Source organism: Aythya ferina (assembly GCF_964211825.1).
Source record: "Aythya ferina genome assembly, chromosome: 6".
In the NCBI taxonomy this organism is placed as follows: domain Eukaryota; kingdom Metazoa; phylum Chordata; class Aves; order Anseriformes; family Anatidae; genus Aythya; species Aythya ferina.
This window is the reverse complement of record NC_140303.1, coordinates 35385496-35410153: the sequence shown is the minus strand read 5'-3', so window position 1 is coordinate 35410153 and position 24658 is coordinate 35385496. Positions and strand designations below refer to the sequence as shown.

At 48.7% G+C, this 24658-nt stretch overlaps 1 protein-coding gene and 1 long non-coding RNA gene across 2 annotated transcripts; both read left to right on the top strand.

Moving 5' to 3' along the window:
* The first annotated feature begins 1951 nt into the window (after positions 1–1951).
* On the top strand, positions 1952–6602 carry RPL37A (ribosomal protein L37a). The gene is made up of 5 exons (XM_084523659.1): positions 1952–2045; positions 3090–3453; positions 3874–4002; positions 5158–5240; positions 6448–6602. Exons 2-5 carry the CDS (start codon positions 3451–3453, stop codon positions 6509–6511), a joined length of 279 nt encoding a protein of 92 aa, XP_084379785.1. The 5' UTR covers positions 1952–2045; positions 3090–3450; the 3' UTR covers positions 6512–6602.
* Positions 6603–8637: 2035 nt separating this feature from the next.
* LOC311438788 lies at positions 8638–22968 on the top strand. Its single transcript, XR_014694319.1, has 3 exons — positions 8638–9007; positions 21956–22246; positions 22629–22968. It is a non-coding gene; the product is annotated as an uncharacterized lncRNA (long non-coding RNA).
* The last annotated feature ends 1690 nt before the right edge of the window (positions 22969–24658 follow it).

Genomic DNA, 24658 nt, shown 5'->3' with positions numbered 1-24658 from the left:
ACAGCTAATGCCTGAGATCTTCAGGGTGGTTAGGACCTGTTATTCACTCCTCTTACAGCTCTGTGCAGGCTACACTGAGACTGCCAAAAGCAGCACTGTTGCTGGGCGCGGTGATACTTCTGGTTTGTGATGGCTCAACCAAAATTCTGGAGTCCGTTTTTAATGCGGGCTTGATACAAAGGCAAATTTCTGTTTATCATGACTTGTCTTTTCAGGCAGTGCTGCGTGGTTGTCTTTTTGTGTGTGAATATTGTTGCCAGTGCAGCGTAACGTAATCAAGAATTCCTGTCTTTCCCAATTCTGATCTTAATACTGGAAGATACTTGGAAACGTGATAGCGTTGTACAAACGTGACCAGGGAGTACAGGAGAAGATAAAATGTCAGAGGGACCAGTTAGATGTGTTTTACAGCCTTAATCTGTGGATAAGGGTGAGGAAACAGCAAACTAAAGGCTTATGTTCGGCTCCTGGAGACCAGCAGCTAACGTTTTGTGCAGGCAGCATGCTTGACTGTGTACAGATAGATAGCAGACAGTGGCCAAAAGCCCTCTCTTCCATGGTTGAGGACAAAAAAAAAAAGTTGTGCTACAAGATCAAGCTGATAGTAAGCGTGATATATTTTTTTCCTGCTTCAAAGGGTTCGATTACCCCGTTTTCAGCAAGTGTCGTCATGGAAATGCCCTACAGGCTGTGTTTGCAATTGTGCTGGCTTTTCATTCATGACTGCAAAAGGTGCTTTGATGTGCGTACAAGCGCAGAGGCATCGGACCAGAGATCGTGTGACTGGCCAGCTGTGGGAAGTGTTTTGTCTCTGGATTTTAAGAGTGAGAGCTAAACATCATTTCTCCTGTGCCAACAGTTGGCCAGGAGACAAATACACACTTCTAAACACTTTTAAATGGCTTCCTTCTTGAATGTGGAGTATTTAATCTGTTTCTAGGACACATGATCTTTCTACTTGCTGAGAAGGTTGTTCTGAGAAAGGGGTGAGAAATGTTGCCATCTGCCTGCTGAAAAACAAATGGAAGGCATTATTTGTATACCCATAATGTCATCTCCTACAGGAGTAATTCTCTTCCTCCTCGTAAAGCTATAGCTACTTCAAAACAGTATTTTTTCTGAAATCTGCTGAGAGTACCCTTGGAGAATTCTGCTTCTCATAAACTCAATTTATCTTGCCCATATATTGATAAGTCCCAGCCCTGCTAGAAGAATGCTAGGTGCACTCTTTCTTTGTTAGGACCCATAAAAATCTCAGCTGGATTGCTGTAGAGTTACAAAGGCTCTTCAAGTACACTTGAGATTCACTTTAACCGTACTAGATGAAAAAAGGGAGAAGAATCTTGAAGCAAAGTGCTTTTAGTCATTACATCAAGGCATTGGAAAAAAATTGTGCGTGCCTTAGCCCAATTACACCATTAGTCTGTCATTAATAGGAGGAGGAGGAGGTTGGGATGCTGCCAGGAGGCTTCGACAGGACCTCCAAGGCTTGCTGATGAGAATCTGTACAAGGTAGCGTGCAGGTTGGCAGCGAGACCTCCAGGCAGGCTCAGGAGTGTGCAGTACTTTGGGGACTCTTACATTTGCCCGTCAAAGACACTGGAGCCTTGATTTTTAAATCCCAGTACTGTAAATGGAATGACACGTGGTGAGGCCTGTGAAACCGGGGGCTTCCTATGGGCCTACAGCCTTCACTGTTTCAGTAGGGTGTCTTCTGTGGTTCTTACCACTTGTTTTGGTTTTTGTATGTTCTTGGGAGCTTTTTATGGGAAGACTGTTTTCTACCCGACCTAATGTAGCAGAATGTCTTTGTGCTGTCAGCGCAAATGGAAGTGACAAACGTGCTGACCGCTCTTTTAAACAAGGAAGAGGCACTACCAGAGCAACCCCAATTATCAGATAACTCTGTGTGTGTTTGGATACACCGAAAGCCCTTCCAGATTCGGACTCGGAACTGCAGCCTGCCTGCTACTGTAGTGGAGCCGAGCTTGGAGCATTTTACTGAGGTGACATTTTCAGGAAGGACACCCAACTAGAAACAACAGGTATTTGAGCAATAAAAAGGAGCAGTTTGAACGACGGCAGCAGCAGTATGTGAAGCTGTACAGCCTGGGACATGCCGAAGAGGGTGAGGCGGTAGGCTGAGAAAAGGGAAAGCTCTGGGAGCTCTGCTGGCCTGTCTGCGCCTATCCATGTCCCTGTCACTTGGAAATACGCATTTATTTTGGCAATGCTGGAAGAGGCTGTAGTGTGAGAGGGTTGCATTTTGCTGTTGGCAGAGCTGTCTGTAATAACTGTAGGTGAAGGATATGACCGTGGACTGTATTGCCACAGCCACCCTGAACTCTGTCAGTACAGACTGGAGAGCAGCGGTAGATCCTCAGTCCTGGATGTGCTGTCTTTTTATTTTTATTTTCTAACCAAATAGTCACAAAGCAGCGAAAGGAACCTTTTATTATATATATTTCTTAATACGTTGGTATTGAAGATGTATCCCATGAGTCATCATTAGGTTCTGAAAAGGGCAAATATATTCCTAGGCTGTGTTAAATGAGACTTTGACTCAGCAGAGATCTAAATCCCATAAATTCAGCCCTACGGAAAAATGCACCTGCAAAAAGTGCCTGGCAATGGTTTCGGCAGGTGGGCTCCCAGCCGCCTGGGCTTCCTCCTCGGGGCTGCGATGAATTTGCAGCCGGCTTTGAGCATTAAAAAGCGCTTGGGCTAACGAGATTATATTTCCTAATGGGGGTTAATGGGTGGTTAATCCTGTTAGCAGCACTGCAGAGCAGCAGCGGGCAGAGAAATCCCTCCCTGCGCTGCTCTGCTCTTTTGATATTGGTGTTTCGGGGAGCTGGGGGGGGGCACTGCTGGGATTTTGGGAACCCCCTCCACCTTTTTGAGGGGGGTTTTGGGGCCATTTATTTGGGTATGGGGTGGCACGGGAGGGAATCACAGGTGTATGGACGTTGCGAGCTGGGCGTTTTGAAACCTCTGCTTTTAGGGCTGCTGTTAGAAATTTAGGGCTGGTTAGAATTTGTTCTTATTTATTCATTTTTATTTTTTTTTTTTTCCTTTTACACCTGCAGCGGGGCTGCTGAGCCTTTATCCCGTTTCTGTTTAACAGCCACCAGAAATGAGGTGGGGACGGCGAGGGCTGCTTCTCTGCTGCCTCCCTGCCCTCTTGTGGGGTGAAGGTGTCCCCCACAGCCCTCCCACCGCCCTATTTTAACCCAAATTTTGGCTTCTTGGGGGCTTTTCGGGGGCCCCCTCAGCGGGGCCCGTGCCTCCCCTCAGTCCCGTCAGGCGGGGCTACCATAGAGTTCAGTCCTCCAAGCGGCGCAGACAAGCCCGGCCTCTCTGCCCTGCCTGACTTCCGGCGGCGCCGCTTCACCTCCCCGCGCATGCGCCCTGCGCCTTCCTCTCTCCGCGGCGGCTCCGGGCGGCAAGATGGTGAGCGGGGAGGGGGCCGCCGCCATCCGCTGCCATCCGCCGCCATCAGCCGCAATGGGGCCGCGGGGAGCGGCCAGGGGATGGCGGGGGGATCGATGAGGGCGGGGGGAACGATCATGGCGGGGGGGCGGCCTCCGGCGGGGCGGCGCTGGGGGAGCAGCGAGCGGAGGCCTTGGGGGGGGGGGGAGGGGAGGCCGGGCCTGGGGATGGCGGTGCAGGGATCCTGTATAAGCTTGGGGGGGGGGCGGCAGCACGAGGGGCTGGGATTTAATTAAACAACGCTGTGTCCGCGGTGCTAGGGGATGGTTTGGTGGTTGGGACTCGGGGTGGTCCCTGTTTGTTGGAGGAGGCGCTGGGGAAGGCGGTGAGCCGGGTGAAGCCGCGCCTGATGGCGGTGTGGTGCTGTTCGCCTCCCTGCAGGCCAAGCGCACCAAGAAGGTGGGGATCGTGGGTAAGTACGGGACCCGCTACGGCGCGTCCCTGAGGAAGATGGTGAAGAAGATCGAGATCAGCCAGCACGCCAAGTATACCTGCTCCTTCTGCGGCAAGGTGAGGCGCCCGGCTTCCTACGGCTGTACTCAAAAATCGGCCTGTTAGCGGTGGTGGGAATGGATTGCGTCTGGATTTTTTTCTGCTTGACTGGCTTAAGGAAAATAAATAGTTTTTTTGTGAACGTTAGGTCACCTTATAAAATAAAAGGACTTAATAGACATTTCAGGTGAATGCACAGTTGGTAGTTAAGTGGAAACAAATCTTTATTTCATCGCCAGACTGTGTATTGTAGGGATCTGATGAAAAGACCTGGCAGAATTTACACAATGTATCTGTAATCCTGAAAATTAAGGCATGATTTGGGCTTTTTTTCCTTTTTCTTCCTCCTTCACTAACTTTACAGCATACCTGAGGAGGAAGGGACCTCACTCTTCCCGCTTACAACTCTAACTGCACTTGGTTGCTTACATCTGTATGCATTTTATAGCTCTGGATGGGGAATGATTACTGATAAGGAGGAGTCTTATTTGTTTGTGTGTGAGCACAGTTCACTTGAATTTGGCTTTGACAGCTTGAGAGGCCCAGCAGCTTGTTCTTTGCCCAGACTATTGATACCTGTAAAGTAGGTATCTGTAGGTGACTAGAAAACTGTAAGAATTTGTCTGTTTTTTTTATACTTAATGGCTTTCACATGTGAAGTGAGAACATTGGTATCTCCATCTGAATAGCTTAGACCAAGGTAGGTCTGAGCAAACCCGTTGTTATCTCCGCAAGACGATGGAGACTTCCCCAGGTGAAGAGAGTGAAGTGCCCACTCCTTAGGTGCAAAGAGCATTTGGTTCAGAGCAATCCTGGGATGTTCATAAAGGGCAAATAACAGCAGTGCAATGTTGGTCATAATGCCAGGGGAGAATATCAGTTGTTATTACCAGTATAACTCCTTAATATTTTTTTCTCCTTTAAAAAATAGATTTTTGATGGTGCGTTTAGAAATAACCCCCTTCTATTCCATATACGAATAAAAAAAAAATATTTCAGATGAACTCTCTGTTTTGAGAAATTGGAATGAAAACCTCTGATTCTTGTGTGTTTTAGGCAGCGCCATGATGTGATGCTGAACTACTCACCTGAAGTTGGGTTTTAGGATAACAGTACGAGTTGTTGTGGGTTTTTCAGCTGTTGGAGAGTGTGTCTTTTTCTCTTCTATTACAGACCAAAATGAAGAGGAAGGCTGTTGGGATCTGGCACTGTGGATCCTGCATGAAGACAGTTGCTGGTGGTGCCTGGACTTACAAGTAAGGCAATAAAGAAGTTTCTATCAGCATTCATTTTCATGTGACTGAGACAACTGAGGGATTTTAAAATTTTTTAATTATAATCTGCTAATCATTAAGTAGATATGTACTGAATTAGTGATGTGTTTTTTTCTCAATTTGGTTAATAAAATTTGATCAGACGGAAGCACTTGCTGTTCTTTCCAGTATCTGTTGTGCAGCTTTTGCCAATACTGCATTTCAGCCATGAAGTTCCTGCTAGTTTTGGTATATCCTCCCAAAAATCTCATAATCTCTCTGGACTTTACCAAAGCAGTTGTTTTTGTTTTTTTTAAAGAAAAAAACAAGCAATTTTTGCATCTTTTCCCAAACTTGAAATAAACAAATCCAAACATCTGCAAATGTGGAAGCAAACATTTGTTTCTAAGCAGTCTCTCTTGTGGCTCTGCTGTAGTAGCATCTCTTACTGGAGATGCAAACGATAGTTCTTGCTTATAGGAAGTATTCCGAGTGGGCCAGGTGTCTGGTGATGCTGGAAGGAAAGGAGCAGAGGTAAAGGCTGATCCATTCAGCTGTTCTCTGGGTGGAACAGGCTGCATGGCTGAGACCTGACAGCTCTCCTTCCAATCTATTTAAAAAAAAGATATTTTCACAGCTTGTGATACATGATTGTCTTTAATCTGGGGTGTATTTTTCCTCCCTTGGTTTTCTTGGCTGTAGAAATAGCGTAGTTGTGGAAAGACTCTTACCTCCTTATTTTGAAGTTTAAGCAGCACTTTTTGTGGTTACTGCAGTAGCCTTCCCAGTTGAGAGAAACAGGTGCAATAGTTGAAATCCAAAGAAAACTTTCTTTTTTTCCCTAAAACAATTGAATCATTACAGTTTTTATTGTGATGGTGCCCTTGCATGCCTTTCTTTACCCTCCTTGCCCCCTCCCGTTCTGGTAGAGGACGCGGTTACCCCACACGACAGTCGCTAGGGCTCAGCCCACGCGTTTGCGCACGTAGTTGTTGGATGCCGGGGTAATTTGGATTGAGAGGAAGCTGTGAAGTTGTGTGCGTGTCTGTAGGCACGGGCCTACGCTTCGTTGTCAGGAAAATCGACGTGGAGGTAGCCTCCTGTTGACAATGCAGTCGGGCGAGAAGTATTTGATGAGTGCTTTGTCCAAAAAATAACTGGTGCGGGTTGTTGTGCTGCGCTGTGCAAATGACTCTGCTGCTTCTTTCAGCACCACCTCTGCAGTGACAGTCAAATCTGCGATCAGAAGGCTGAAGGAACTGAAGGACCAGTAGATGCTGCACCCTGCTCTCCTTCTGAAACATGCTTGTTTCCTCCACTGTCAAGATCTGTCCCTTTAACAATAAAAGGTGATACGGAGTGGAATCATGTTCATCTTTCTATGGAAAGTGCTGTCTTGCTGCATTATTATTTATTGGTATAACTACGGAGGCATTTGTATTTCTATCCAGTAGTTGAAAAGTTCTTATTACTGGTTAAGTCATTAAAAAACAATTTTCTATTCCATTTAATTTCCTACTCTGGTTCCGTTGCTTTAATGCACTGAGGTGAACGTGAGGAGAACTTGGGCACATCCTGAGGTGCCCTTTTGATGTCTGTGCCTTGAGGAATAGCACAGAGCAAATGGAGGAGTGGAGGAGCGAGCAGATGGAAGGGGAGAGGAGAGAAAGTGGAACATCAGCCTGCCTGCTCCTGTTCGTCTTTGAGGAGGGCTTGGGAGAGCCGTGCATGTGCTGCAAGGAGAGAAAAGAGCATCGTGGCTTGAGGGCAGAGACTGAAATGAATAAAGAGCAGCTGTCATCCTCTGCTGCTGGCTGGTGCTGCTCATTTTCAGTGCCAGCTGCAGATGGTGGCTTACCTCAGCCCGTAGTGTTTTCTGCTGTGTGCAGATCTCAATATCAGCGCGCACAAATGCTGCGATTGGGTTGCTCTCCCTACTTGTAGTAGGGCTCTCATCTCTGTGTGTTCAAGTTCCTGAGTCCATTTTCATGCTTTTCATGTTGAGCCAACTCCTGGGACCGTCAATCTTGGAGGAAAAGCTGCTGTTAAGGCTAATAATTGCCTCCAAATCACCTCCTTAGACTCTCAAGCTTGGGATACTGGAACATTTTTTTTTACAGTAGATTTGTTAGGTGAGTTTTGATTTAGTTCAGGATTATGAGCTGGGCTTTTTGGTCACTGCAGCACTTCTCTTGTCCTTCACAATACACATCAGAAAACACAGGTCTTAGTAGTAGCCTTGATAACAGCTAAAGGAAAAATAGTAAAGTAATATTTAAGTCCTCTTGCTCCAACTTAAAAACAATAAAGACAATAATGTCATTAATGAGCCTGCTGTCTTTGGAAGTTGTATTCAGGAGAGGACTTAAATAGGAGCACTTTCTTAAGCTGCAAAAAGTCTTCATGCAACTCAAATGTTTGAATTTGGCATCCCTGAACCCCTTTCCTTTTATTTTAAAGTTCAGTGCTATAAGCTTTCCTTACTAAAGGAAAGTTTTTTTTTTTTTTTTTTTTTTTTTTTTGCTTAACTTGCATCAAAATAAAGACAATTTCCCTTATTAAGGTGTTTTCATTTAAAGTGGGAATCCTTTTCTCAGAAACTTGTGATGAGGCCGTGGCTGTGCACTGGTGCCTCGGTTTCCATCTTCATCCCGTGGAAGCCTTCACTGATAAAACACGGGGTGTTGAGCTGTTTCCACAGGGAGGCACTGTGGGCAGCGGGTTTGGCAATCAGGGAAGGAGCAAAAAAGCGTTCTCCTCTCTGAGAGGGTGTGGAAGAGGTCTGAGATTCCTGCACAAGATGCTTTTACTGCACCAAAACTCCCTTGAAGCCTGTGGTGATGGATGTAGGAAGTTGTGGTACCAGCTCGTGAGGTGCCACTGGAAGCACAGGTGGGGGTTTTGCCTTTTGTTCCCCACTCAGGGTGCTTGGGATGTTTCCTTCCATTTTCTCCTTTCTAGTGGTTGTGATATAACAGCCCTCTGTCTTCATTAATGCACAGGCCATAATTAAAGCACGTGGCTTTGATTAAAGCCTCCCCACCTGGCATGAAATAGCCACTCGGTAGCAGGTGCAGAGGATACATCCGCACTACCTCGATACCCCAAAACGATTTGATTCCCTTGGGGATTAGCGTGGGCGGAGGGTGGAAAAAGGGCAGGGTGGAAACGGGAAGAGAAAATGAGGCTGGGATTTGGGTTTGAGCTGCTCCTGCCTTGCCAGGAGCGAGAAACCCAGAGCCAGGAGCCGAGAGCACGAAGCCGAGAGCTGCTGCGGCCGGGGCGATGCTGCGAGCGGCCAGCGGGCGCCACTGCCGCGCTGCGGCTGGGGGCTGAGCCTGGCTCCGTCCTTCCCTGGCCACCTCGGGGGTCCCCTGCTCACCTGTCCCCCTCCCCAGCTGCTTTCTCACGCCCTCCTGGCACGGAGCCGGGTGAGGATTTGGGGGCTCGGCGCCAAGAGGAGGAATAAACGGGAGCGGGGAGGCTGGGAAGCGGTGGTCAGCAGGCAGGAATTGGTGGAGCTGCTCTGTCGAGAGCATCTCTACGTCCTAGGGAGGTGCTGTGGCGTTGTGCCACGCTTTACGGAGCACGTCCTGGTGTGATTTCTCACGTCCACGAACTGCAAAGGTCACGGCCTCGCTGCGTGCTTGGCTGCCTTCATCCCTGGGTGAGATCAAGAGGTGTCCGTGGCTTTCCTGAGCTCCCCCAAGCCTCTTTCTCCGTGCTGCACCCCAGGGAAACTCCCAGCAGCTGCTCCAGAATCAGTGCAGGTGAGTGGCCTTCCTGGGGCTGACATGCCCTGTCCTGGAAGACATATCCAGGTCTCTCCCCAGCAAGAAAGGAGCTTAGCAATGAAGTTTATTGACACTTTTACAGCTCAGCACGTTGGCCAAGAGGAGAATCAACCAGGGCTGGGGGCACTGTGGCGGGCTGCAAGCTGCCATTTGCTTTTACGCCGTGTCCCAGCTTCCAGCTGCTGCTCCTCTCACCTGGAGCTTCACCAGCTGCTCCTTTTGGGGACACAAAGCATCACAGAGCTGGCGGCACAGCTCTCATCAAACTGCTCAGGCAGCACGGCTCACGGCTTTAGGAGAAATCATTCCTCAGAGGATGCTGCGAAATAACACGCAGTGGCACGAGACCGTGTGTTCGCAGTGGCTCAGGGGGGTGGCAGAGGATCACAAGCTTAGGACCAGCCCCAGTGCCCTGCAAGTGGGCAGTTGCCATCGCTAACGTGCCCTTGCTCTGTGTATTCGCCCCTTAGCGGATGTCTTTTGAGGCACGGAGCGTGGCGGGGTTGTGGATATGCCTCAGGTGCCCTTATTAGATGCCTGGATGCATTTTGAAAATGGCTGCTTAGAAAATGTCTAATTGCTATTCCACATATTCAAAGTGTTGTTTTTTTTTTTTTTTTTCTCTTGACAAGGCTTTGGCATGCCTTGGATTGCTAAATATACTTTCCTCTTGCAAATTCTTGGCAGGGATCTGTGTAAGGAATCACGCCAGGCAGTCTCTTCAAATGTTAACAAGCTCATCGGTGTGGCTTTCCCAGCGCAGGGTTTGTGCTCCCCCTTCCCATCCCCCCCAAAAAAACAGCCCTTCTCCTTTCTGTACAGCGTTGCTCCAAGCATACGAACAGTGGCAGCTCTGCAGGAAAGGGTTTCTCTAACCAGAGCTGAGAAAAACTCTCGTTGGGTGCTCAGCAGCTTGGTGTCACTGCCCTGCTCGGCCTCCTGGGGCTCCTATGAGTTGTGTGGATTTTGGGGTGCATCTGAAAAACCCGATCCATTTCCTCTCCTCTCTTGCCCTGTCATGCTTTCCCCTCTGCTTTTAGCAAGCTGGACCGTATCCCTGCGTGGCAATCATAAATGTGATGTCTTGCTTTCAGTAGCCTATTAGCAAGTGAATGAGCTTGCCTGCCCCCTCTTTGTTCCCCCCCAGTGTGCCTACTGGTGCTGGAGCTGGTGCCTGCAGCTGGGCTGGGATGCCCGGAGCTGCAGCACGGAGCTTCAGGCCTGGCCTCAGCATCTCCCTCTTCCCCAAGCAAAGGGCAGTGCCGCTATGGCACCTCGAACTACAAAAGCAAAGAAAAGGGGGAGAAGCCAGCACAGCATTACCCAAACTCCAATATCTGCCTAAAAGAAACCTCCTTGGGCTCTGGCATCCCTCAATGTCAGGCCACAAACTTCCCTTGAGCTCTACCTGGGCCAGTCTTGCAGCATTTTTTGGAGAACCAAAGGGCTGGCTTCCTCTTGAGCTTCACCCACCTCTTTTTCTTCTCTTGTCCTGTATCGCTCACCTCCTGCTATGCATTCCTGTGCCTCTCCTGACCTAGAGCACGAGCAGCATCACCGGGAAAGCTCCTGAGCTTCCTTGTGCTGCACCTTCAGGGCTCTGCTGGCAGCACGCCCCAACCCGAGGGATGCACCTGATTTCTCAGCAGGAAAGGCAAACCAGAGCCGGCCTCTCCTCCCCAGCTCTGCTGTGGTGCGCACTGTCACGGCTGCCCCTTGCCCCTGTGGTGGCGGAGGGAGAGCTGGCCTGGGTTTCTTATTTTTGTGCAATGAGGGGCACGTTCTTGCCAGGTTGCACCAGCAGAGGCTTTGGGCTGCGCTTTTGAAATGTGAGTGATGTAAAAGATTTCCCTGGAATTTGCTCGGCTTCAGATGTCCTCTCCTGGCCTTCAGGCATCTGATGGATATGCTTCGGGACTGCGTGTTTCTGCTCAGGCTGGAGATGTTGGGCACCCTTCTGTTCAGAGTCCTGCCTGCTCTTCATGGCGAGAGCATGAAGAAGGGGCTGTGGAGGAGCTGCTGCAGAGGAGACCGAGCTGCGGGGCCACGGAGCCTGCGTTCGTCCCATCACAGCCAGGTGAGCAGAGGGTGGACAGCCAGGAGCAGACCTTGGCCCAGAAGACACCTTATAGGAGACGACTGGAAGGGTGGTCCAGGCCAGGTGATGACTTCCCCCTTTTACACTCGGTTACTTCTTTTCTATCTTCTCTCTGCTTGGGGCTTTCTGGTTTGGGGCCATTCCTGCAACGTGGGGCTGTTTACCTGGCGTGAAGGGGACCGTCTCTCATGGATCCTCTGGCTCTCATGTTAACGATGACCTCTCTTTTGTATTTTGTCCACCAAAATGGAATATTTTCAGCCTTGACTCACTGGGCTTTTCCGAAGGGACCTCTGTCCACACCAGGGAATACTTATTTATAACTCGTGAATTTGGAGTCAGGAATTTGCTCTGTGACCTCTCTCCATTTCTTTGATTAAGTCTAATATTGTAAGAGGAACATTGTATTCTGCAGGCCTGGCCACCCTGAGACAAATGTCCTTCAAGTCACTGCTTTGTTCTCCCCTTCAGGCATTTTTGAACCAGTTCCAGTTCTTTGAAAGTGTGAAGAGAAGACCTGACTCTTCCAAATAAATATTATTTCCCAGGAGACGCTAAGTGGTGAACCAAGAGGGCCGTTGGCTTCTTCACTCAACAAAGTTCTTCTGAGCCACCACCTACTACTGGGCCTCACCTTTGAAGGGAGAAGATTTGATGCAGAGCAGGATTCCCTGATATCCCGTTATTTACAAGAGGCAACGTGCACAAACACAAGAAGTTCTGTCTAAGCACCAGGAAGCACTTTGCTGGGCAGACGGCGAAGCACTGGCACAGGTTGCTCATAGAGGCTGTGGAGTCTCCTCCTTGGAGATCTTCAAAATCTGGACACAGTCCTGGGAAATCTGCTCGAGGTGCCCCTGCTTGAGCAGGGTTTGGATGAGGTGGCCTCCTGAGGTCCCTCCCAGCCTCAGCCATTCTCTGATTCTGTGATCCCAGCTGTGGGGCCACACTGATTGCCTAAAGATAGGAACCTGGTCTCTGACAACGATGTCTGTTTCCATTCAAGCTGTTGGATTTGAAACTGTTTTTACTGTAATGGATTGCACTTGAGATAAAAAGGAACATTTAAAACCTTAATTGCAGAGCGGACCCAAGTCATGAAAGGGAAGAAGAGGAACAAATAAATAACCCAGGCATCAAACAACTGATTTTAACCTTAGCCTCCTGAAACTGTTATTCTTTGTGCATGAAGAAAAAGAAGAAAATAAATACAAATTCCTGTAGCAAGCAGAGATATTTATTCCAGAGTGGACCCACCTCTGACAAAAATGTTACATATGCCATGGTAATCCTTATGAACCTCCAGTGAAGACTATGCTGGTACCTATCAAACTGAAGAAAACAGTCAAAGAAAAGGTGGATGATAAACCATCAGGCAGATATGGAAGCCTAAAGAAAGTGCTTTGTGATCTGATTGTCCTGGAAGCAGCGCCTGGCAGCTTAAGATGATGGTGCTTGTTTGATGATGATTTGTTTGGCCAACGTGCTGTCCTCCCTTTTTTTGCTACTCCCCCTTTCTTCTGTGTTCCCACCTTACGCACGTTCTCCTGGGGGATGCGAGGTCCCTGAGGCACAGAACATCTCACTTTGCTCATTTTTGGAGGACTGAGCACAGAGGAACCTGCCTGCTGTCCATCTTTTACCTCTGTTGCTCACCTGGAGGATGGAGATCACCCAAGCTTTTGAGGATGCGCGTTGTGAGCGTTCCCTGCCGTCACCGCAGGAAGAAGACACGTTTCTCAAAGGCAGAGCTTGCTATCGCTTGCAGAAAAAGGGGTTATGTGGAAATGAAAGAGACTCTGGCTTGTGGCCTTGCTCTAAATCAGCTGCATTTTTAACATTCAGAAGCCAACAAAGATGAAAGACTCCTGGTCAACCTCTCCACTCCCTTGGAAAAAAAATACAAAGACTTGATAAATATTTTGCATTAATAAATTCCATTTGTCTTATAAAACAAAGTTTGCCAACTACCAAAGCAGGGAAAATATTTTACATAACTCTGAGTACGACGTCTAAAAGGTTGCTATGAGCCTGGTTTGAACAACTCTTTCCACAACCCAGAATGTGAAGGAATGCTAAGCTTCACTCAGGCTAGGACCAAGCTTGCTGCGTGTGTGTGTGCTTTTCTGCTGTCTGGTTGATTTTATTGCAGTGGAAGTGGCAGGCTGGCTGCCTTCTGGTCAGCAGAGGCTAGCAGGTGAGAGGTAGGCCATGGAAAAAGAGAAGAAGGCCCAAACGCAGCCCCAAAGCTGCTTGTGAACCCCAAATGATGTCCCTCGCTGTGCTGTGGGAACGTTGCTATAAAAGGCATGAAAAGCACAGCTGTCTACTATTATTGTTTTGTTATTAATTTTTAAGAGCGATGGTGATTAACCAGTGGAGCGGATTCCCTGGGGATGTTTCTTGGTCTGGACTACTGAGGCTTTCTGATTCTCGGGGCAGGGACTGAGCACTGGCTGTTCCTGCTGACTCCGCCAGTGTCTATGTGATGGGCTGTATCATCCTGCTGCTCTGGTTTTTCAGCAAGGTGGTGATCATTTTTTGTGTCTAGGGGACCAGCAGCAGCTTTTTCTTGCCACTTGCAAGCCCACGCCCTTGGTCTTGGCTAGCACTTCCAGGCATACAGAAATATGAGTTGTTATTGAATGGGGTGGTAGAAGGATGAGGGACCCAAGCCTGAGGTTGAAGCCCTGGGTTCGCAGGAAGCTGCATGAGGAGTTTTACATGCAGAAAGGAGAGTGAATCACCCCCTTCTTCCCCCAACCACATGTCCTTTGAGCAAGGAAGGGCTCTGAGGGTGCAGAGCACATCATTTGCTGAGTTGACAGTCCCGAAATGATGATGTAGGGCCAAAGAAAGATGTTCTACCTCCTCCTTTCTGACCTAACTGCCGCTGGAGAAGGGATTGCAGCCAAGTATGTAGGAGCAAGTGAAGGTGGGAGAGAAAGATCTGTCAAAGGTTGGTTTCCAGACGTAATATCCTTACCACGGTGATAACCAGGCTTTCTAGATGTGCTCTTGGCTCACTAGGTACTGCGTTTTAGGTACTAGTTTTAAAACTAGTACCTAAAATTAGGTACTGCTTTTAACAGTCAACGTGACAATGGGACAGCGGAGGTCTGCCTCCAAATGACAGTCCTGAAACCACTCAGGATTTGGCGCTCAGGAGCACTCTAAACCAAGTATGGCCTTCTGATTTTGTAGGGTACACATCATCAACATAGCTAACCAACCTCCCTCCACCCTTCTTGTCAGGCCTCCATCACTCTTCTCCTGGGTTATCACCTTGGCTTGGAAGATCGGGGGTTGTTTTTCTTTGCAATTAAGTCCATTTCCTGGCCACCTGTGCCTACCCCCTTGAAGATGAGCTGGCTGCAAGTTTTCTCATGCTTACGCTTGTCCTTGAGCCTCCCTTTGCCTTGGGCCATCTGTCACCAGTGAACCTCGAGGGAAGGATGCAACCAAAGGCTCCCAAGCCTCTGTCAGTGTCAATGCTGGCCAACGCCATGGGTTAAACCTTGCAGAAAATGAGGGCTGCAGCAACTCTGGGTGCACCAGCATTGTCTTGGAACTCATCTCTCTGAAGCATCAAAGACCCTAGACTTACCTCTTGGGATGTGCATGCCAGGAAGATATGTCGTGGCTTGAGCCTCATGGGAAGCAGCCGTTCCCTGTTGGGAAAACATCTGATATAGACGACTAAGGATTTATCCTGAATTGGGGTGAAAATTTATTTACAAATCCCAAACAATGTCCCCAGCAGAGCTATGGGAATGTTGCTATAAAAGGCACGAAAGGCCCAGCTGTCTGCGATTATTGTTTTGTTGTTAATTTTTAACAATGAGGGTAATTACCCATTGGAACAGATTCCCCCTGGGATGTTTGCTGGTCTTGGGTATTTAAACTATGAGATCCTCAGAGCAGAGACGTGTCTAGGGCAAAGTGTACGTTCAACACCGAAAACCGCAGCGCCTTCAGCCATGGCTTGTGCAAATCTACTTTCAATTGCGCGGCAGCAGTCTGGGAGGGCGCGTGTGGCCAGACACGCTGTCTCAGTGGAGGGGTGTCAACTCCCGCTGGGGTGGCAGTAAGTCTTGGGAAAACCTGGAGAGCTGGGTAGCCCCGAGCGCCTGAAGTCTTTCTCAATTTTGTCAGACTGGTATTTTACAGCAGCACGTCTTCGGACTGTTTCTAGTGAGGAACAATTAGCGTTTGTTTTAACAGAGGTTGAGACTCTTAGGAAAGAGTTTCAACAGCTGAAGGATCAGCCCGTGGTCACCGAGGGCTTTTTTCTTCCCCTTTCCCCTCCCCAATAGGCTGTGCAAGTACCTTCTCTTTCAGGAATTGGTGCTGAAGCAAACAGAGACGTGCCACTAAATTATATCTCTAGGCAGAAAAGAAACACCAATCTGGTTCACTGATTTTGTAATGCAGGGGACGGACTCCCCCCACCCCGTGCCCTGCGTGCAGTCACGCACAGACACCCTGGCATCTAATTAATAACTTGCAGTTAAGCAGTGGCTACTTCCTTGCATCATTTCAACACGGTTGCCAAGTGGAAAATTGAAAAGCGAGAGAGAGCCAAAGAAACGACGACAACAACAACAACAACAACAAAGGTTTAAAGTTCTAGGAAATTTCACTATGTGAGGTCAAAATTCCTTGCGTGTTCAAGGGCTGTGCTGTTCGCTGGCAGGAGACTCTGGTTAAAATGGCAAGACCCTTTCTATGCAAAGCCTTGCTCTCCTAAAGCTGCTTCTCTTTGACTGGAGTTTCTCAGCCCTAAAATGCACGTGTATTTGGGGAAGGGGAGGACGTGGAGAGAATGCAGGACTGGGTTCAAAGAGAAGTCCAAGGAGGGCTTTTCTCTTGCTTGAGGCTGTACATGCTCTGCAGAACGGGGCAAGCAGGGAGGGATGGCAGAGCAGAGCTCTTAGAGCAGAGCCAGGAGGAGTGTGGGGTGACACAGCTAAGGGGTTTGCAGAGCAGAGGGTATTCACACATGGGCCTCCAGCCAAGGGTGGCCTGGTCCTAATTTTTCTGGATATCGAGGAAAGCATTGGTCCATGAGCCACTCTTCTTTGCCTGTCAGCAGCTGGAGGCAAGGGGTGTGCTTGGCCTGTTCATGGCACAGATGGGCTTTCCTCTGGGCTGAGGGTTTTTAGCACGGCCCTGTTAGAAAACAATAACAAGAATGTCTCGTGAGTTAGGTTTTCCACTCTTTTATGCTGCTAGCCCTGGGGCGTGCAGCATTGTTGGCACAGCCAGAAGTACCGCAGCTATCAACAGCTGAACCGAGGACTTGGGTTTTTATGTGTCTTTGTGCTTGAGGTTATGGGAGACGTGAGGGGAAGGGGCCCAAGGGAAGGCTGGTGTTCAGAGCGTATGATGAGCTGTTTCTGCTTTGCTTGCCTTTCCTCTGCCTTCTTTTCTCCGTGGAGGAGGCCTGTGGAGGCTCCTGCTTCTAACTTTTCCCAGTAGTCTTCATGAGGTTGGCAATTCCAGGATCTCTGTGGCTGGAAACTTGCAATTGTTTGTGGGATATAAGGCATATAAGGCGTATAAGATCATCAGTCCCAAAAACATGACCTATGAGTGAAGTCTGAAGGATCTGGAGAAGGAAGGGCTATTTATTTTTATTTATTTTATTTTTTTTAAGTATGCAAGAGGTTGCTGTAAGATGAAGAGGTCTCATCAGTTCCCTGTACCCATGGCAGACCTGACACGATGTGATGGTTGAAACTGCAGCAAGGGAGGTACAGGTTAGGTGTTGGTTGGCCTTACTTTGAGTCAGGGTTGGAGCAGACACCTGCAGAGGTCCTTTCCAGCTTCAGTTATTCTACAGTTCTGTGTTAGGAAACAACTTCTCAGCAATGAGGATGGCCATGTAGTGAAGAAGCGAGGTGCTTGAATTGTCACCTCTGGAAGTTTTTAAGCTGGAGGTGAGGCAAGCGCTTGTCAGAAGTGGCTCTGGTAGAGCTGATGCTGTTTGGAGGTATGAAAGCGGACTGTGCTCCTGAGGTCTCTTCTGGTTTTGGCTTTGAAGAACAGTAGGTCCTACTTCCCAGCACCGAGCCCTGAGGGCATCAGGCTATGTATACTCCATTCCTGCTTGGAGGAGCTTGAGATATACAGACACCTGACATCAGATAAGATAGGGAAACCTGTGAGGCTGAATGGTTTCATCAAGAAAAATGTCGTTCCCCATGTTCACCCTCCTGGCTTGTGGGTTTTCCAGACAGGGAAGGAAGAAATTCTGTGGGTGACTCATGGCCTCCATGTAAAAGCCCCAATAATGCTGTGTTGAATCACTGAGCAAACACAGGCAGAGCTGCAAACAATACCCAGAAATATCGGCCTCCTTCCTCTGTTCCCATTTCTGGGGCTTATTACTAAATCTAAACCAGGGGCTCTCAGCTCTTTTTAGGGAGGTGTGTTTAACAGCAGGCACATATCACCGGCCAGATCTCTTCCTCTTTGCCCCGAGTCTTTGTATGTGAAGCGGTGATGGGGGGCCTGTAGCTTCTTGCAGCTTCTTGCTTCTGTGGGATTCCCGTGGGCTGAGTGTGACTGAATGGCTGCAGTCCTGGGGATGAGAAATGCCTCACACCCCGCTGGCATCAAAAAGGGATTACTGCTCCCCTGCCTAATGCGTTTGTTTAGTGCCCATTCCATGAGGCTGCTTCTTGCGCTGTTTTCCTTGCAGGATATGACTCTTTGTGTGTAATTAGCCAAGAGACATTAGCTTAACGACTTGTGCGTGTCGGAATTAGGCCCAGCCCCATCTCAGACTGCTGCCTTCTCCCTCACCTTTCTCCTGTCTGGAGATTTTGCATTCTCTCAGAGCCGCACAAACTGCTCTGTCATCCTCATCCCAAAGGGGCTGGATGCCTGGATGCAGACAGTGCCTCTTGCTGGTCCCCAGCCAAAGAAACCCTGCTATCACACATAATTATCTCCTTGACTCATCACGACTTTTATTGCCGCCATCCCCCCCCTTTATTTTTACAAGTTTGATTTGCTCTTTCAAAGCTATTGTTTCCAGCCCTGTATTCCCAGTGGCTCTGGAGGACTGCAGTGTATCCATGCAGGCATTACTGGGGCGGGCTCTGTGGTCTGTTTTGTGCAAGAGTTCAGCCTGAACGATCGTTTTGGTCTCTTCTGGCTGGTTTCTGAGCTGTGGGGTTAGGCTGAGGGAGAGAAATATCTGGCCAGCGGGCTGCACTGGTCGGGAAACGGTGCTGGAGCAGTCCTTCACTGAAATATAGGCCTCATTTTGAGGCCAAGGTCTTGATCGCCTCAAGTTGTCCACAGCTGCTAGCTGAGGGGTGGCTCAGGTAAGATGACATAGACACTGATCATTTGGTCTCCTGAACAGTGCTGGTGCTAAGAGTTTTCAGGAGAGCAAGAGCAGGTCTCACAGGGGAATGCCCATCCGCTGTTCTTAACCACCACCGAAGGAGAAGCCAGCACATCAGCCGGTGAGCTGTGCTGACAGGTGATTCCTCCTGCTAAGCTGATTTCTAGGCTGAATTTGGCCATTTTCAGCTGCTATACCAGGGACTGCATTGTGTCTCTCTCTGGAAGGCTCAAGATCTCCCTGTTGTTACCACTTCTCTTCTTCACAAGCATACACAGCCTCAGCCAAGTGACCCTGGGGTTGTGTCACTGACAGGCTGAAAGTCTCCCAAACACCCTGAGACTTGAAGTTACATCTCTGAACCTGTCCTCCCTCCATCTTTTGTTCTCACTCATTTTATTTCCTGTACACTCCAGCACCAGTTCCAAAACTCAGTCCCACAAACGTGTCTGCAAAGGGCACTGATAAAAGCCAGGCTCCCCTTTCCCCATTCCAGGCTGGACTGGAGCTTGTGCTGACTCAGCTACTCAGCTTCGCCTCTGAGCACAAATGAATTAAGCTTCTAGATCCATCAGTGTGGAAATGTTTGCAGTGGCCAGACCAGCATGACGACATCTATGGAAAGAAAGGCAAGAAAATCCAGGTGTTTTGTGGGCTCGCCTGTGTAAAAACAGGGTCAGACAGCTCATCTGAACTAGCCATTGTCTGCTTAATGCCACCTCTGGCCCTTCCCTTAAATGTGGGGGCAAGAAGGCTGATGAGTACGTTGGGTGCCAATAAACCACTTTACCTGCGTCAACATTATCTGAGGTTTTGCAAAGTTCTGGCCTCAAGAGAGGTGTCACTGGGCCTTCGGAAGTGGCAATACCCTCTGTAGTTCCTCCTTTTCATGCTTCCCTTCCTAAAGTCAAGGACATTGAAGTCACCATCTGCAGTTCAGTGAGGAGAGACCTGTACTTGCTCCCTTGAAGGGAGCAGAGGAAAGAAGGGCCATGGGGGAAGATTTGCTTCAAGGCTTTCTCTTAGGGTAGTTTGTGTATGCCAAGGAGCCAGCTGTGTTTCAGAGGGTGGTCTGAGATCCAGTCTGAAGCAACAAAAAGATAAGTGACAAGTTCATATCTTTTATTTCCTCACCATTTTTCACTTCTAAGGTAGATTTGGTAAAGCATCAGCTTCAGGCTTGACACCAGGAGGAACAATCTGAATTAATTTACCTAGTCCTCTTTTAAAATCTCTGAGATCTACCAGTTTATTGTTATCCTGGGAAGCACTGTGACATTTCGCTTATTGCTGACGATATTGTTCCTATTATAGAGTGTCAATCATTCGATGCAGCTAGATATAAATCAAATGCATTCCTTTCATTGATGCAATTAGTGAACAGAAGGCGTGGGGGAATTGTAAAGCTGTTGAATTCTGCAAATTAAGGCCTTCAACAGCAGCAACAAACCCCTGACTATAATGAAAAGAGCAAAGACGTGTCAATCTTGTTTAGTTACCTGGTTGGAGGATGCAGGTTCCCTTACTGACAGTTTCAGAGTGTGACAGGGTAAGAATTTCAGATCCAATAGCTCCTGTGGAACTGAACCCATATGAACTATCTCAACTGACATGCTTCTAAATTTCTCACAGGAATTGTTTATCTAAGATGAAAACCAGTCCTTTTTGTGAAATTGAGCATTTTAGCAAGGCACATCTCTTTCTGATGATTTTTTTTTCCTAGATTTTTCATGGGAGAATGACAAAAAACAAAACAAAACAAAACAAAACAAAAAAAAAAAACAACCCAGGGTTATTATTATTTTTTTAAGATAAATTTATAGGTCTTTGCTGAAAAACTGTGGATGCTTTGTTTCTTCATCCTAAACCTGAGAAACATTCAAAGTAGGCCAATGAAAACAACATTTGTTTTATCAGGAAGAGCAACAACATTTTAATAATCATTCTTCCCAGACAGCTAGGCTAATTGCTCATTAAACCACTGTTAAAAGCCCTAGAGAGGAACAAAATCTCTGTGCTTAGGTGGCACCAAAGCCAGCTGCTTGGAAGGTCCCACTTGTACAGCTGGGTGACGGTGCCACAGCCGAGCTGGCCAGCCTGACTCCTTTAGCTGCACACTCCTGTGATTGAGTCTTGGGGTTTTGGGCCCTGATGGATTCCATTGCACCGTGTGTGACCCCAGTTTGTGCAAAGGTCTTGGTCCTTCCAGACCTCTAAGGGAAAGGAGGTAGGGAGGGCTGTCCTGGGAGACAGGCAGGGAAGCTGCCAGGAGCACGTGGAACAAGCACTGGACTCTGGTCCTCATCTGCTGTGTGCATCTTCCTCCCCCAAAGGGCATCAAGGGTAACCCCTGGACACACCTCTCAGGGCCTGGTTTTCCCCAGGCACGTGGGCTTGGGTTCACTGCTGCTGGCTTTGCTTGCAGGTTCTCCCTGACCCGTGGAGTGAACTATTCCCAGTAAAAAAATGTAAACAAATCCCACGACAAGCACCTCTATGTCTTTTCCCCTTCCTGACCTTGAGGACAAAACTCCATTTGAGCCTACAGTCATCGTCAAATGGTTAAGATTGTGTCAAAAGCAGGGTTTATCGTTTTTGTTAGTTTGTTTTAATGGACAAAGCAGCCCAATCTCTCTGCCTTCAGAGCCTTACCCTGAAGCTTCACAGGTGTCAGACAGGGCAGGCCGAGCCCGCGTTGTGCCTGGCCTCACTGCTGCGACGGTGTTTTGGGCTGCCAGCGAAGGAGTGAGAAGGTCAGATGAACACAAATGCATCCGTTCACATGTAATTCCTCATCCCACAGACACTGGGGCCAGGTCACCCTGCTGCTGGTGGGTGTTCTCCAAGGGGCTCAGAGGGATGGAAAGGGTAAAAGGGGTGCCCGGGCTGCACTGAGCCAGGGACGGAGGCCAGGCTGTCACATGCACAGGTCTCCAGGGCTTTAACCTCCAGACCACAGCGCTCAGCTCCTTCTGAAAAAGGACAAAGCTGCTCAGCAAAACTGTGGAACTGGGAGGCTTGCGGGCTGAAATGAGTCCAAAAGACATATTAACAAGCATGAGAGGCCTGTGATGAAATAGCTAAGGTATTAATGCAGCCAGAGGCTGGTAATGAATACAAGAAATGCCCACGTTTACCCAAGAGGTCCCAAAGGTCTCTTTGCCCAGAACATTGTGATCCTTAAAGGAATATTTTAAAGTTACACTGCAGGATTAGGGATCTAGGAACAAAATCTGAGCTAATGTGGTTTCTTGGCTGCTCTGACCTCTTGGCTGATGAGACCCCATTATGAGCCTTGTGCTGTTTATTATCCTCCGGGATTTATCACCAGGGGCCACTCTGAGGCCTGTCAGATGTAGGTGCCCCCTGGTCCCTGTGGACTGCATGAGTCTCTCACTGTACCCTATGGATGTGATGGAGGTACCAAAGCATGGTTCTCTCTTTATTTTTATTTATTTTTTTTCAGATGAGACTCTGTCATCCAGTGGCAGAGAGGATCCTGAATGCTCAGATATAACCTGGTGACGTACAAAATGTCTTCCAATACTCCCGTCTCTCCCCATCTCTCAGCAGCTGGAGGAAATCCATTCATGCAGAGCATGGGCCAGCACAGGCTGAAATACCACCACCATGTTTCACCTGCACTGCTTTTCCTTGGTGCTTTTCCATTATTTCTCTAGTGTTCAGCAGCCATGGAAAGGACCCGTTGGTGCTGAGCAGAGCTGGGCTGCAAGGAGAAGATGGGAGCTGGAGGATGGTGAGTGCAGACAGTTGTTGAATGGCTGAGCACCTCTGGTTTCGGCTATGATACAAACACCATGGCGGTGAGAAAACTAAAACAGGTTTGATGGATCTTCCTCTAAAGTTAATTCCAAACTAGTGCCCATCTGGCCTGCTTTTTGGAGAGCTGAACCCAGCTTTTAGGAGTAACTCAATGAAGTCTTGCACTTTTTTGACCCATACAAGGGAGACAGTCCCATTCTTGGTGTGGGAAGGTCCTGTCTGCCCCTGAGGCTGCACCCACACTGCTCGAGCCAGGGCTGGGGCTCCTTTAGCCTTTCTGTCCCTGAGTAATTGCTCTTTATTTATTTATTTATTTATTATCATTTTAAAAAATATATCTCCTTTTTCCCATTCAGGTTGCCCCAGTGAAGAAGAGCTGGTGAGAGGAGGCCTCACCTGGTGCTGGACTGCTTGGCATGAAAACAACAATACGCTGTTGTTATTTAGTGCACCTGATGTGATAGTTCTTACAGCCGTTCTTCGCTTCAATCGTTTACAAGCCCTGATTTTAGTCCAAAACAAGCTTCCTTGAAATAAAATAATCATTTTCCAGTCTTCCTGTAGAAGCCAAAAGTATTTTAAGTTGGCCTGGTCTGGCCTAAACACAAGGTGGGGAGGGGGTTGGTATGTTGGGGACATTTTAGTAATGAGAGGAAGAATGTGAAAGGAAGGATTAAACCTGGTGTTTTATGTGTATTCATTGAGTCAATTTATAAGGTGCCTTTTGCAAAATATCTCGAGCACTGCATGAAAAACCACAAAGCAAAATATTTGAAAAATCTGGATGCAAAGCCAACATGTCCCAGAGTACAGCCAGGCAGCGGAGGAGAACCTGGCACCAGGCGAAGTTCTCTAACCACTGGGCACCAGCAGAAGGACATCCGTGGCTGTGGGGCGAGGTGAGCCACGAAGGGAAGGATCTGCTCCTGAAAGCCAGCCAGGAGGGTCTCTGCGGGCAGCCAGGTGGCAAGAACAGGGCCCTATGTGAAGGACAGGGTGGCTCAGGCTGTTGTTTCTCCTCCGAGCAGTGCTGGGGTGAAGGACTCTCTGGAGATGGGATGACCCCAGCTGAGCTGGGAGGCCTGGAGGTGACCCACTGCAAGCCCAGATGGTTCGCAAGTGGTCTCCTGATGGAGGGTGTGCCAGGAAGGACAACCAATGCTCCCCCCACTGCACTGCATCTTCCCCGGCGCTGCTGCCTCTGGCCCGGTTTCAGCGAGAGGCCAATTAGCAGCCCGTTACAGTAATTTCACCTGGCCACGGCGCAGGCACAGCTGTTCGTGGCAAGGCGTGCGTTACGGGATTTTCTCGCTCGCAGCTGAAGGTCAGGGCGAGTGTTGACTCTGGCAGGCCGCGGCCCTGACGGCCTCTTCCAGCTGGATGCGTGGAGCCTCCCCCCGCAGCCGGCGGCTCGGGGCTCTGCTCAGCCCTGCCATAGGGCTGCCACGCAGCCTGGCCACGCTCCCCGACCCTTTGGGAAGCACACAAGACCCCGGCATGGCGAGGAGCACGGGCAGGACCGCGGTTAGGGAGAGCACTTGGCAGTCACAGGTGGCTGGGTGAACTCCGAAATGGCCCTCGGGGCAGGCACGTGACAAATATTCTGCTGAGGATTTGGCTGAGGTAAAGACCTCAGGACAAAGTTGCAGGGCCTTAATCACATCCCTTTCTCGATGTATTTTAAGGGTGACAAGGAACTGAAAAGGAGCAGGGAAGAAAAATGGCCACGCTGAGAGCTTTAAGCGACACAAGCCACATTTTTTAGCATCTGTGGCATAGCTGATTTCCTGATGCAGCATTTCTTCTGAAAACAGTTTGCTGTAATGAAAGTGAAGGAACACTTTGCCCGGGGGGACAGTGATAAATCTGCAGCACGCAAGGACATTAATCTGCTGTACCAGGGACCTGCTGTGGCTCAGGCTGGGGGACATGAGTGAGGTCAAGCAAACATCATGAATGGGGTGGGCTTCATCGCTCCCTTCCCTACTGTCAACCACTTGCCTCTCTTCCAACAAGGAGGAGAGCAAAACGCTTAGAAAACAAGAAAAACAGCTTGTAAAACTACATCTGTTTGCAGTGAGGCCCCAGATAGGACCAGAGTCTGTTTTTAGCTCTTGTTTTTGTCAACTGACTGGAGCTCAAGCTGACAAAGTATCCCCTTGGTTCTTTAGGACACTTGCTAAAAACACTAAGGCTTCAGGCAATCTCTGCTGGGGAAAGGGGTTTGGGATAGATGTCCCTTGAGAATGGTCCAGGCTCTTTAAGGTTGCCTTCCCAGTGGGAGGAAGACCTTGTTGAAGCCAGAGATACTCTACATGTCATCCATTTTCCTGATGCACGATCTGCTTGTCCATCTATCTGTCCCAGTCTTGGAAGAGAGGTGGTG

What these genes read in the sequence shown, in the direction of transcription:
- RPL37A (XM_084523659.1), top strand. An exon ending in CCTGCTCCTTCTGCGGCAAG is followed by an intron (nt 4,003 to 5,157) that starts GTGAGGCGCCCG and finishes CTTCTATTACAG; the next exon opens with ACCAAAATGAAGAGGAAGGC. An exon ending in GGTGGTGCCTGGACTTACAA is followed by an intron (nt 5,241 to 6,447) that starts GTAAGGCAATAA and finishes TGCTTCTTTCAG; the next exon opens with CACCACCTCTGCAGTGACAG.